Below are 14639 nucleotides of genomic sequence, written 5' to 3'. Positions count from 1 at the left end.
TCTCGAGCTGAATGCGAGTGAGCTCATATGTGCATGTGATCCTCTGGGTCCAAACACTCAAATGTACCGTACACACTCTCTAGGCTGCAACCTAATCCCAGTGAACCCCTAAGTGACAAATAAAACCCAGGCTCTTTAGCGTCGGGAACCGGGATTGTCAGCAAGGAGACAAACAAGGTGCTACCGTGTCTCCACCGACGCCTTGTGGCCTTCGCCACCTCCGATCCGACCGGAGTTAGAGGCTGGCGAGCAGGAGCGCTGGGTAAAAGAGTCTCCTGGGGCAGTTGGCTCGGCAAGCGGGACCAGAGGATGGCTGCACCGTGGATTAGGGCCCCACAGTGGTCCATTGTTAATTGGGCGCCATGTGTGAAAGCAACAGAGAGATTAGTTTGTACAGCTGCTGCCATTTGTCATAACTGCCCTTAACAAGACACACATGGCAAACCAAGTTACAGCCAGTGGTTTTACAGAAAAAAAAAAGGGGAGAGAAAATGTCGAGTGAGGATCTGATAGTTTGTAAAACAGAGCTGCATAAGCAGATAAAGATGTCCTTGGGAAACACCACGCAGACTCAGCTGGGATCCCATAAGAGATGATGAGTTTGAGCATTACTCATTTAGCCATCTGTAGGTCAACCGGGGCCATTATCATAACTGCTTAAAAAGCTCTGCTAAGCCAGCAGAAATCCCAGACCACAGGTTGCAAACAACTCTGTGAAAACAATGAGGGAAGATCAACGATTACATCACGGCCCTTCTGGACACAGTTCAAATTATCCAGGGTCTGCGTTTTATTAGACAGGCATCAGTGGGACAACAAAAGAGCCAGTGACTGTTATAGCCTGCTGACCCCTCGTTGGCCGAACCTCCCTGGTCATGTAGGCGTTTTAAGAGAGGGATGGTGGAGTAGAGTTATTTTTTGGTAAGAATCCACAGTGTAATTGTGGGTTGTAGGTCTGAGCACATGTTGGAGGCCTAATTACAATCCTGACATGGTAAATCCGGAACAAGCTTTTAAAGCAGCTCTCACTTTCAGTTTTTTTCTGCCAGCCAGACGCCCGAGCACCGCTGTTGTCGAGGGGCTTCGGTTCATAGGATCTAAATGTAGTCTTTTTGAGCTGAAGTGAGCAATAATCTGCAGCGTGTGTGCAGTAAATTACTTCATGGTTTTGTTTTTCTGCATGCACGTGTATCTGGGCGTGTATGAGTGTAAACACGTGTCCCCATGTGTTTGCATGTGAAAAAAAAGAAATTTGAAGGGGTTTTTCATAAAAAGTCGGCGCAGCTCAAACTACCAGCTGCAGCCCGGTGCCAGCCGGGAGAGTTGGGGCAATTTGAAAAGAATTCAAGCTATCTGGAGAGCGATCATATAGGCTTTTCAGAAGACACCATGGTAACAGGGCCTGTTCTTCCCCCAGTCAAAGTAATGGGCTTCATTAACCATCCTGCTGGTGCTGCTGCAGACTTTAATCACAAGATCCAGACAGCACTGGATTTGATTGTCCTGTGTCGGAGGCCAAACTATTTCATCATTGCAAAATCGGAAAAGTGTTTCCACACTAGATAAAAATAATCAAAATATCTAAATCCAATGAGATTAGTCATGGCAATAGGGATTAGTGTTAAATCTTACAGTTTATCTCTGTGACAAACTTCAACAGCACAAACTTTGGCAAAAGGTTTCCTTTTATACTCTTCATCGGTTTGCTCTATTAATGCCTCAATACAAAGATTTTATGTGAAAAGCAAATCTCTGGCTACACATACAAAATGATTTTTTTGGAAAGGTGTTTTCAAACTCAATCAATCTCTGTCCACACGACTCACGTATTTTGCCAAATTTAAACACGAAGCATTCGATTGTTAGTTGCAGTTTGACTCCTACACTTGTAAGAAGTTAGATCACTGTTAAATGCTGAATTTAACTGCACAACAGCTGTTAGCAACGACAACAGCGTCAGCAATGCTTTTAATCGATTATCCGTGTTGCGCTCGGCACTGATAGCCGAGCACGAAGCCGGCTGTTTTCTCCCAGAAGCGGGTCCTGTGATAGGAGCCTGACGAATCAGCAAAGGCTACGCCATAACCGAAAAGATCAAGTAGCAGTATGGATGTAGCCTTAATCAAATGAAAGAAGTCTTGTTAGATTGTGTAAACAAAATCTGTGTAACAAAATCTTAAATTTTCATTTTCACTTTTCTGTCTAACTTCTTCATGTGAAATCTTCAACGGGAGAAAATCTGGAAAAGGTGCATTCCACAATTTTCCATTTATTCATCACGTTGCTGTTTTAATGCCTGGATTCAAAGACGCAGTGTGAGAACCAAATCTCTCTGTCACAATGGAGGAAGTGCTTGTGTAGAAAATCTGTAACATCTGCTGGTTTGGGAGTCCTGAGATATGAGATTTCCATGCTGTTCCAATCAACATGGTGTCCATATTTCCTCTCCTCCTGCCACTCCCTCTCTACGGCTCACTTTAATCACACACAGCCCTAATGTTGCCTTTCGTAAAGGACAACATGTTTGTTAGTGCTAAAAATGTAAATGCCTGATTTTCTTACCCGACTTGCCATTTCTACTGTTCGATAACATTTCTTGCAAACCTCGAGATCGAGAGTTGGTTTCTAAATTTGGGAGCTTTTTTGAGACATGGATCTGACATATGAAGGGGAGGAGTGGAAACTCTTTGGCTCGCTTTGACAACTCAATGGGGCGCTGATGAATCCGTCCCCGAGCAGGCCATTCCCAAGCCCCAGACGCCACATCCCTACTTTGACCCGCTGCACTGACATTGGGGAGAACTCCTCTGGGGATTCAACGCCAACCCCCCTCAACCCCTAAAAAACAGGCAAGGCGCCCACCCAAAAAGTACATTTCGTGCTGCACCGCCAGGCCTTTCTCTCTCTCTCTCTCTCTCTCTCTCTCTCTCTCTCTCTCTCTCTCCGTCCCACTCAGGTCTCGTCGAGCCAACAGTGATGAGACGTACTGTACCCGCGGACAAAAGAAGAGACAACCATCACTCTGGGCCACTGATCGGCCCTGTCTGGACTGAAAAGACTTTGATGGGGCAGAGCGGGGCGGGGGGTGCTGCACACAGAAGTTAGTGTCTCCTGGGCAACCACTCTGATTGTCTGCCCCTGCCCAAAGTTCCCCATCACACCCCACCAACTACCCCTTCTCATTTTTTTTCTCCCCTTCATTGGTTCCTAACAAGCCTTCTTCCTGGGTAGAGGGGAATGGCTTTTTCCATGAAAGTCTCAGTCTTGCACTTGAGGGTGCTTTTCTCTACAGGCTGGAAGGGAAAAAAAAACGCAAAGAATCCTCAATCTAAAGAAACTAACTTTCTCTCGTCTGGAATTAAATACTTGTTTCCATTAAAAACCCTGCTCACTAACATAAAGTTTTTCTAGCAGCAACTCTTGTGTGATCTTAAAGGGAAGAGAGGGGAGCAACTGGATGGAGAAACTCCGGCAGCAGGGAGAGCCTGCTTTGTAAAGGCAGGACAGTGAGGTACAGTGTAGTGCCTGGGATAGGGGGTGAATGTACCCATTTGTCTTCATTTGGGAGGACCGGCAGACAGGGTGGGGGTGGGGAATCTATCCGCGAGGAGTGGGAGGTGCCGGTCCTCCAGTCAAGTGGCCTCAGGGGGATTTGAAATGCATTTGGGGTCCTCCCCAAAAGCCTGGGAAAGTGTGGTGGAGCTGAGATCTTAACCATAGACTAATGACACAAACTGCAGTGTAGACACCGACGCAAAACCGAGTCTCCTGCTGAAACACACAAGAAAAGCCCTTTTGGACACAATGCCCGAGCAACAGAAAGCGGGAGAAAGGTCTCGTCTCCTTTTTTTTTGACGGATGCAACAGTGCAAACTGTGACACAAGCGAATTAAACACACTGCAGCCGAGCAAAAAGAGAGTTGTAAATTTTGCAGAGAAAGAAAGCATCCACATTTCTCAGTGGCCTCTGCTCCGAGTTGCCTTGTTTCCATGGAGATTTATGTACACATGGCACACAAAAGAGGGCTAAGGAGGTAACACGGCCTGTTTAAGCCTTGAGGTATTTGCTCGAGCAAAACCCCGCTGCTAATAACACAAGCTTCACACTGAGCCAGGCAACCTGGATGCACTGCACCCAGGTTGGTGTTTGAGAAGGAGCAGGAGGGGAGGAAGAAGAAGGCAGAGGAAAGTCAGACGGAGATCACAAACAACCAAAGATCCCGGGGAGGAGGCGAAAGGCATTCAGACAGAAAGAACTGACGCAAGAAAGAAAGAGAGAGTGAAAAAAAGGAGGAGCGCAAGAAAGAAAGCAAGAAAGAGAGAGCGAGAGAATGAGAAATAGAGATAGAAAAGAAGAAGGAGAAGCAAAGAAGAAAGCAAGAAGAAAGCAAGAAAGAAAGATCACTGCAAAACATAAATAGCTCCCGGGTTAAGAGAAAAAGGACCGGGAAGACATTTAGTGGGAAGCGGAAATCAATAAGGCAAGCGGTGAAGCTGGGAGGGAGTTCTAAGTGGATTAGATTGAGAGAATGTGTTCGATAGGTTATGGCTCTGAGAGAGAGGTAGCCAGACACCGCAGGCTCTATTGCATACTAATAAGGGAGCCAGAATGGAAGCGAAGCACAGGGTTGTGCAGTTCACTCTGAAGAGTTTTTCTATATGGCTCCGGAGTCATCGGTGAAGGTTTTTCCCAGGGTCTTTTTATTTTACAGTCCCGCTGAATCTGCTCTGAACGTTCACGCTTAAAATTTATGTCCGTGAATAAAATTCCACTCAGCTTTTGAAAGAGCCATCACTTAGATTTTCTTTCCCATACCATCTCACTGGAAAAAAAAAACTTGAAATTAAAAGGAAGCTGAATAACTCGACTTAACCAAAATAGAGAGGAGGCAAACAGTAGCGTCCTTAACGCCGTGTGCTTACAACAAGTTTTGTTTCACACTTCTGGCACAAACCCAGCCGCGATTTCTCTGGCCAAGCGCCTGGGCCTTGGGACAGCTGTCATGGTCGGAGTCTGGAACGTGAGGGGGAAAGCCGGGCAGTGGGAGAAGAAAAGAGACTGGGAGCGAGAAGGAGTGAGAGAGTCATTTGGCCGGGCTGTGTGCCGCAGGGGTGATTCCTGATGGCAGAGGAGGATAAGGGGATGCAGGGAGGGAGGGATAGATGTTGTGCTTAGTCACAGGCCTCCACTGTGACCCAGGAGGTCAGGATCTCTGCCACCGGCCGCCTGACCAAAGCCACCGAGGCAGCCGGGCGGAAAACGAGATGCAAACAGCCACCACACGCCAGTCCTGAAGATAGGGACCAGCCAGACTATGCAGCCTGAGGGATCGGAGAGGGGAGTGAGGATGTGTGGGTGTGGGGTGGTGCATGGGGTCACTGGTGAACACTCCCCCTCACTTAGGCCAGCGAACCAAGGGACCACCAGCCAGACCAGTAGTGGCGGGGGAGAGGAGTCAAAACTGTTGCCAAGAGACCACCGGTGATACTGCGACGGCCGCGGTTTGACCCCGATTGAGGAGGTCAACGAGGGGGCTTATGCCTCCCTCCCCTGACCGCCATCCCCCCCAGGCCAAAAAAGGTCCCTCTCCTCCACGTGCCCTGTGACCACGACGGTGCGTTTTTCACTGATCTGATTTGCTCAATTAAACTTCAGAGGACACCCGGCCACATCTCTTTGCAAAGGTCATGACCCGGGGGCCAAAGGTTAAGTCGTGCACTCGTAAAACAGGGTCTCCATTAACGTGGCGGCATGCACGCAAGGGGTAATCCATCCATTTGCACCAACTATCATGACAGCGTGAAAAAAGACAAAGTGAAAAGTGGCGTTACGGATGGGGGGGGGCGGGGGTCAAGGTAATGATGTTTTACGGCCGTGTTAACTTTCAGCACCAGAGTAATGGCATCGCCGCTTGACCTTGACTTCTGCAGTCGGCCATTGGACATTCCCTTTCTGTCACTGGTGATGAGGTAATCCCCTTTCTACTCGATATGCTAGAAATCCTAATACCAGCTCCTACCACTCCTTGTTTTCTAAACGAATTTATAGCTGAGGTTGTTTAAGACCAAGATTCCTAAATCTGATGACCTGATTGATTTTTTTTTTTTTTAATCAAAATTATTTTATCCTCCTATTTTATCAATTGTTTGCATGTGTAACGTTAACAGGACATTTAAAGAAGCAGATCCGAGATTTTTCAGTAAGAACAATACCTACATTCCTTCATTTGTCGGAGGAATAGTGACGAGCAGCTAAAAGCAGATTCAAGCAAGGCCCAAAGTGCTCTGACATGTCCTGACATGACGATTATCTTCATGCCTTGTTACAGCTATTCCATCAATCTGTCAAACTGGATATGCAAAATATGAATCAAGTGGGCAGAGGCAATGATTTAAAAAAAAAAAAAAAGAATGGCAGCCCTTGTTTTATCCGTTAAAGATAAAATTGGTGTTCAACGGCAGTATGTGTGTGTGTGTGTGTGTGTGTGTGGGCGTAGATGTGTGTGTGTGAGAAGCCAGGGCCCTGTATTGAACACAGGCAGCCAGTTGGCACAATGGATGCCACAACCCCCACTCCCAGCCCCCAGCCTACTTCCCAGCGGGCATTCATCTGGGCATGCACATGGGTGCTACAGCCCTGCCTGGCTAAATGCGTCTGTGCCCCAGAACAAGGGGGCTGAGTGCCCTCTCTAAATTCAACCCGCGCACTCGCTGCCAACCCGCCGACCTTTCTCAGGCAGCAGCAGCCCACCGGGATCAGGGACAAATGTGCCCCCAACTTTTTGATTTTTGCCACGGGAAAAAAAAAAGAACAAGAAAGAAATCTGTCAGTAAGGGCGGGAACATATTTTAAGTTATCTAATTACACAACACAGCAGAGGTGCCAGAGAACAATTTTGAAAGCTTTTATTTTTCTTCTAGCACCTCGCACAAACGGCAGGTTCCGTTTCGGCCAGAGCTGTTTACCACTTTCTTTGTGTTCGATTGTGTGTTTGTTTGTTTCGTGCAGTTGCAGCAGAACAAAGGCAGCAGCTCCCATTCTGCCACTGTCTAAAAAACTTTCCAACGTGCCCACTGCATTGCGGATGCCAACCGACGAATCAAAGGCACGCTGCAAGCAGACAAAGAGGGTCTGATGCCAACCTCCAAACCTCTAACAACCATTACTGGTGAGTTGCCTGCCTCCCTGGCACGGTGCAAAAACAAAATGGCGCCGTGCCGCACGCTACCACACAATATGGCTGCATTGTCTGGAAGTGGGCACTGCTTGGTAACTTGGAGAAAGGAGAAAGACGCTGTGGCTTGCAAAAAACGGAAAAGGAGACGGGGGGAAAAAAACGTCGCTTTCACTGCGATCCCGGTAAAAGAATGCTATTTTGTATTTGCCAAAGTTTCGGTGATAATCGCTGTGATGTGCGATGCGATGTTGAATGAGAACAGTATGTTCACCATCCATTTAAAACACGAAAATGAATCTCCTTGCCAGTAATACGCCCTTCCTCCCGAGCGATCACATTTTCCTAAAATAAAGGCTGGTGAAATATCGTCTGTAGCGTAAAATGCAAGCGCTAACTTACCGTCCAAATTGTGCATAATATGAAAAAAAAAAAAAAGCGGCACGGGGTAAAGCGTTCTCATGTTGGTGCGGAACAGTTCAAAAATGCAGCAGATGCAAACCAGAGAAGCGGTGGTGGCATCCGACAAAAGACACAAAAGAGGGTCTGATGCCAACCCCGGTGCCAGTGGCAACCATTATTGTCTCTGTGCTGTGCCTTCTGCTTTCCCTGGCACTTATCAAACACAAAATGGCGCTCAAGGTTTGATGACAATGAGCTAGCTATAGCACCGTGTCTCCCTCAATGACAGAGCACTGGTGGTTGCTCAGCGTTGCTGCGACAGATTTTAACGGAGGGGGAATCTCACAGAGGAATACGGTTGGAGAGGATTCCTATGGTGACAAGAGATTAAGGGAGGAAGTCCAAAACTAAAAGGCATGAATGACTGATATTTATTCATGTGCTGCAACAACCCTGTTTCATAGGAAGCAAAAATCATTTTGAATGAGTGGGTCAAGGAGGCTTTAATTCAGAAAAAATGATCTAGATCTGATGTGTAAATAAGAATTAACAAGCAGCATCGATTAGGTAATTCATCATCTATTTTAACGCTGTTTTTTTGTGAAGAACTTGTGGAATATTTGTCTTTTTTTTCCTCTCCTCCTTAATATCAGAATAAAACTTGTGTTCATGACATGAAATAGTGGCTTAAAATGTATATTTTGGAGATAAAAAGAATGTCCTGTGATAAACTTTGGCTCGAATTGTCCGTGTTGGACTTCACCTCATGTGCTCAGAATATGCCACAACATCATGAGTATGCGGGATTCTTTTGGCTCCATGTCGATGCAAAAAAATGATTTATGACAATTCAATTCTGAAAAATAAAACCATAGTTCGGGAAAAAGCGCACGCGTCAAATACTGTTCCAGCACCAGGATTACATTTTTTTTTCAACCTCGAATTTCACACTTTGCTGAAAAGAAACACAATTCAGATTTCACAAAGACTAAAAAAGAAAATTCAGGTTTCCATTTGTTCACATAACAAGCATATCTTTCGTGTACTTAAAGAAATTACAACTGAAATTTACTGCAAATATTAATGAACGCTTAAAGGTTATTCACACTTTTAATTGCCAAACTGGCAGGACTTCTGTCAGTAATCTGCTGGTTAGTAATTTAGTTAATAAGTATGCTGAGTATGATGTACCTGTTTTAATGAGGGGAATCTGATTTTAAATTGTTCTGAGGACAAAAGGAGAGTTTGAAAATTACATAATGTAATATAATGGGCACTATGGGGATGGAAGCTATATTTTTTAACCCAGTAAAGACAGCTTCAGATTATTGTTTTAAAATATGCTGTTTAAATACATGGAGACAAAAATTGCATTATGAGTTATGAGTCTGGGCTGCAACTTTACACGAATGTCTCTATTTAATACGAGCTGTGCAGTGTGTGTGTGTGTGTGTGTGTGTGTGTCGACCACAACTGAATAATAACTGATCATGAATAGGCGCTAGAAGAGCAAAGATACATTTAAAATATGTAAGTGTTGATAACAGATTGTCCTTTTGTTTCACCATGACACAGTTGAACCACATAAAAATGTACGCTGTATATTTACAGCCCTAAATGTCACGGTTTTTGTGTTGACGTTTCTTTTAAATATGTGTATGGGGGATTGTTAGGCTGCCAAAGAGTAACACACGCATAAAGGGACACAAACACAGACAGTGTGAGCTGGAACCTACCTTGGTCCTGGACATAGTATGCTAGAAACAAGTCCAGCTCCTTGACCGATACTGTTATGTGGTGTGGCTGGACACAAAGTGCTGGGTTGGTGCAATGTAGAGACTTGACTAGGCGCTCGCCGTCTGTACTTTCCAGAGGGATGCCTTTGAAGAGGATGACCATCACCAGGTCCAGGCGCCATACTTTGTCGGCTTGCCGCAAACAGTCAATCCGGCGGATCTTGCCCTTCTGGTCCGGGTTGGACAGCACGCAACACGGGTGCTTCTTGCCCGTCACACTGAGGACAAAGTCCTCCCGGTACTCCTGCCGAATGTCCTTACGCAGCTTGGCCAGCAGCCTGGACGCCCACTTCTGCTTTACCTCGGCCTTCTCGCCCAGGAGCTCGTCCTTCACCGCACGCTCCTCGTCCTTGGACATCCGCTTCTCGTGCTTCTTGAAGTACTTGCGCTTTCTGGCCTGGAGGTTGAACCACGTGTAGGCGATGGCACGGACGTGAGGGAGAAGTGCCTCGATGAAGGGATGAAATTCATCCTGGAGCATCCAGAGGGAGAAGAGAGGGAAAAGAGAAGCAGAGAAATGTAATCAGAGACTCATGTCGTCAAACGTGGAGAAGAAATATGGGTTTAGTCAGCTACTAATCTGAGGCAGAGGGGAAGCCAGACCACAAATAAACAATTCCTCATCATGCGCCACATCATTTCTTATTGGCAGTTTCAGCAGCTTTAAGTCCAGAAGTTTCTCTTCATACGGCAACAACTGATTTTACCATTCTGGATGTATCTGGATGTACTGCGGCTATGACAAGGAAATTCCACTGTTTATATCAACTGCCAGCACTACAATAGCACCGAGCCCGGTGACTGAATGCACTCGAGTCTCCGCTCTCGTTTCCCGAGCATGAGCTCCGAGCGGGACGCCTGTGCCGCTGCTGCAACAGAGAGCATGCGCCCCTCGCAGTTGTATTTCTCATATCAAACTATTCGCAATCCAAACGTGAATTTATGGCATTTCTCACGAAGGATGGAGTTGAAGCCGCGAGGGCCAAGAGGGTTTGCAGTCACTAAAATAGGAGGTTGAGGAGATTCCCATTCTCCGGGGCACCATACAAAGAGCATGGTTGTTCGCATGTCGAACGTACAGAAACTGTATTAAAAACACAAGCAGAGGAGCGAGGCGGCGTGAGAGGCAACCATGTGAAAGGTGTTCCACAAAGGTTAAATTAGGATTCATTCTGAAGTTTGTGCCAAATCATCTCAGGCGTTAAGGTTAACACACAGAATGACACTCGCCCAGCTTCATTCCTAAACCCTGAGGTGTGACGGTGAAAACTGTAGCCTACTTTCAAAAGGCTTCCTCTTGCATTTAATTAAATAGAAATGTCTTTCTGAAACTTATTTTCCTCATCAATTACCAGATATTCAGATCAATATTAGGGGGAATATTTTTTAGCCCTTTTTTATATGGGTTTTCTGTGTATTAATCCTCAGGACACTCTGTTCCACATGATCTTTAATTCTAAACTGATTTCTTTTTTTGCAAATACGAGTCAAAGGAGAAAACTTTAGCCGTGCTTATTTGACAGAATTTGTCTTGATCCTAGGAGCTAAATGCAAACATTTATTTCCACAACAAACCAGACATTCACTGGCCTAAAGGCTGTGCACATCAATAATACATCGGTAATTCTAAAACAAATTATAGTAATCTCTTGGAGCTTGTTCTCCGTAGGTGTAGGAATGTACAGGATGGCGGAACGGATGATTTAAGAGTCGTCCAAAATTACAGCAGCTGCGAGAGGAGTCGAAAAACTTTGACTTATCTTTGTTTTAGGTCGTTAAAATGTCAAATCTAATAAGTGTAAGCGGCCCCCTTTTCTGAGCAGGCTTTTGAAGAGTTAAACCACATATTGTTCTTTTTGTAGGCAGCCAGACAGGCAGGGGAAACCACAGAAATCCACTCCCTATCTGTGACCGCTGCTGGTGCTCCTCTGACAAGACACATTTCCAGCTCAGGGCCAATAAAATTCAGTTACAAATGTTAAATCATAATTTTTAACAAATGTTTTCTCTATTCTGTTTTACTCCATGTGTATTATATTTTCGGTGGATGCTACCTATCCACATTCTTTTAGAGATGTTAAAAAAATAATTCAGAACTGCTTTTAAAGTCAGCTCTCAACTATAAAGTGACCAATTAAACTGACAGAACTGAGTAGTAAATGTGATCTGCAGTCACAGTGACTTAAATCCTTTTCACTACTGGCTTCCTGGTCAAAAACACTAAATAATACGTTTAATTTTTTCCTTCTTCTTTTCACCCAGTCTAAAGCCAAATGCTGTAAAGATAAATGACTTGGCCAGGGCCTACACGGTGTACTTCAGCTGGGGCCATAAAAGCACAATCCTCTTAAGTACAAACTAAACCACATCTCAGTCAATCACTTACTTATGCCAAGTAAAATATAAACAGTAAAACTGAGTCAGCCAAAACAGTCAGCTACTCTGTTCCAACGCCGCACCGAGCTTATCGTGCGTTTGATCTTCCTACAGTGAAAGTGGCTTTATCTGCCTCCACCTCTCACTTCCAAACTCAAAATATAGGGGTTCTACTCTAAATAAAAATATACACGTGGAGTGGAAAAAATACAAACACGGCTCAAGCAAAGCCGGGGCGTGTGCGTGAGGTTATTAGAGGACGCAAAGAACCTAAATAAACCAGAGATACCTGTGTTAATTATCCAGGGTCCCAAAAAACCTTAAAATTCGCTTTTACGCACAACTTTACGCACGAAGAGAACGCAGGAATAGGGAGGAATCTTTTACTTTAAGGTGACTATAGAGGTGTGAAATATTTTCTTCGTCTGGACTTTCACAAGAAAATAAGATGTCGACAGTGAAACCCAACACAAACACGAGCAATGTGGATTGAATGAAAGATAAATGTTGCGAGGTTTCATCGCTTAATTTTTCGCGTAAAAGGCAAAACTTATTTTTACCACGCAGAGGTGAAACTGTACAATCCTCTCTCACACACACACACACACACTCACGAAACTTTCAATTACCCTATTTTAACATGAATACGCAAGCCATTAAATGTATATTTAATAAGAATAAAAGACACAAATACCTGAGTGAGACAAATTGGAGAGTACATGGCGAGACGGCTACACGCAAAGTGAATGTACTAGGACTGATCACTTTATCGCGCCATTCCTGGACCGACGTGCACCGTGCGAGACTGTGGAGGAGCAGCAGCTATCCGCGTAAAACCAAAAAGATTATCCAATGACATCCATGAAATGTTTTTTTGCGATCCAAAGATTGTCGTCTCCGTGGAGAAAAAAAGGGTTTTTTAAGCAGGAGATTGTTGTATATGTTCGGACGTGCTCGGGGAGCTCTGTGGCACGCTCGGCTCGTCTTAGCGGCGCAGCGGAGCCTCGTTCTTCAGAAGCATCTCTTCAGCAGAGGCGGCGCAGGAGAAGACGAGTGTGCGATGTTCACCCCTGCGTTCCCCAAAACTTGATGTGAAACCGTGCGCTCGCACCTTCGGCTCCTGCGCGACTCCAGCAAATCAGACCCAACTTTTTTTTTTCCTCTCTCCCCCCTCTCTCTCACTCGGTTTTTTTTTTTCTTCTTGCAGCCACGTAATTACACAGTCACACTCCTCCTCCTCCTCCTCTACCTCATCCTCCTCCTCCTGCTGCTCCTCATCCAAAACGCACAACTTTTAATCTAACCACCCAGCACCTTCCTCTCCTCCTCGGCACAATTCATTTACCACCACCACTCCACTCCTCCTCCTTCTCCTCAGACACACTCACTCACTCCTGCGGGGTAATGTCTAAAGAGCCTCGGGGACTTTGGACTGCACAGACGCGGAGAAAGGGAACGTTTCCCTGGGCAGGTTTGGCACCGTGCGTCCCTCAACCCTGGAGCTCCCCTGTCCACAACAACATGCGCTCCCTGCTTATTCCCCTCCAAGTTCAGATAATTCAGGAGTGTGTGTGTTGATCAGTCAAAAGCAAACACACACTCTTATTAGTTTGTCAGCCCCATGTGGGCCAAGGAAACATGAATTCCCCTGAAAAGGTTCGTGCTTCTAAAAATAAAAAATATTCTAATATAAAGTGAGAATTTCTGAAGATAATAAGGACCTTAAAACATTTATTTTAAATGGCATTTGTCTTCATCAATAACAATTAAATTATTTAATTGGAATCAAATGTGAAACACCCAGAAGGAAAGTGACATTGTGGCCTGAATGCTGAAAGGAGTGGAAGTTAAATTGTTACTTTGTGGCTGCAGTGTAGGTGTGTGTGTGTCTGTGTGTGTCAACAGTCCACATAAGAGTTAATTTGCCAAATTACGGGGAATGGGATGTTAACACAGGCTGCCGTGCCAAGTTTAGTACAGTCTTTTTTTTCCTTTGGCCCAAACCGTGCCAAAAAAAGTCATGTTGTGGTCCATGTTTAAAAAAAAAAAAAAAAAAAAAGTTGAACCCACTTCTCAACATATGCCCCCAAACGTCAAGTACAAACCACACAGAGCCGTTCACTTATTATCACAACATTTTGGAAATAAACAACAACAATCCACGTACCATTGCACTGTACTGCATGGATTACTGTGGGGTCCTGGAGCCGGGTTGAAACACACAAGCCGGTGGCTTCACATATTCTCACGTTCAACTTTGTGCTTTGCAGGGTATTTTCTCTTGCAGTGAAAAAAAAAAAAAGAGTCAAACACCGGAAGACAATTCTTGGCAGATAGCGGTGAAAAGAAGTTAGGAGCACCTCGGCTCTTTTCTCTCCCCCTCTCTCTCTCTCTTTTTTTCTTGTCTTCCTTCCTCTTCGGGTCTCACTTTTTTTTGGACCTCTCTTTTGGGGCTTGCTCAGCGGACTTGAACGGGATCCAGAAGAGGCTGAGTTCTCGGCGCTGGGCTGGTCTCCGCCTTCACTTTCACTGTCTGCCGGACTGCCGCCCCTCCGCTCGCAGCAGCAGCCTCCATCAAGCTGGACGGGGCTTGGGCTCGCTCACATTCCGGTGGGGCTTTTCCAAATAAAAGCCTCTTTAACCCTGCTTGTGCACAGTCTATGCTGCAGGAAAAACACACTTTAGCTGCTTTCGGACATGCACAGAACTCCTGAGAACACCTTGCTCCGATTTTTACCTGTGGGTAAAAATCCAAAGAATTGTCTCTGGAGTTCACCCAGCGTTTGCCTTTCACACATGCACAACACAACAGGAGGTTCTCTGCACAGACTTGTTCACAACAGCAACAAATCCATTGCATTATTCAGGTGAGAGGTGGAGCAGCGGGGGT

General features: G+C 45.4%; 1 protein-coding gene across 6 annotated transcripts in view; it reads right to left on the bottom strand.

Moving 5' to 3' along the window:
- LOC132995861 (nuclear factor 1 B-type-like) overlaps positions 1–14273 on the bottom strand; it is a 61172-nt gene extending 46899 nt beyond the window's left edge. For 4 of the 6 annotated variants that reach the window (XM_061066083.1, XM_061066084.1, XM_061066088.1 and 1 more), the window contains exons 1-2: positions 12444–12694; positions 9314–9845 (exon numbers count right to left, since the gene is read on the bottom strand). In XM_061066083.1, coding sequence (XP_060922066.1) covers positions 9314–9845; positions 12444–12470 — 559 coding nt within the window. In that variant the 5' untranslated portion in view covers positions 12471–12694. Of the gene's footprint in view, positions 1–9313; positions 9846–12443; positions 12695–13916 lie in introns of those variants that run through there. The other 2 variants (XM_061066085.1, XM_061066086.1) reach the window with 1 other exon arrangement.
- Positions 14274–14639: the final 366 nt, after the last annotated feature.

The sequence above is a fragment of the Limanda limanda genome, chromosome 22 (genome assembly GCF_963576545.1).
Source record: "Limanda limanda chromosome 22, fLimLim1.1, whole genome shotgun sequence".
NCBI classification, from domain to species: Eukaryota; Metazoa; Chordata; class Actinopteri; order Pleuronectiformes; family Pleuronectidae; genus Limanda; species Limanda limanda.
The sequence above is the reverse complement of the archived record's forward strand: the minus strand, read 5'-3'. Positions and strand labels throughout refer to the sequence as shown.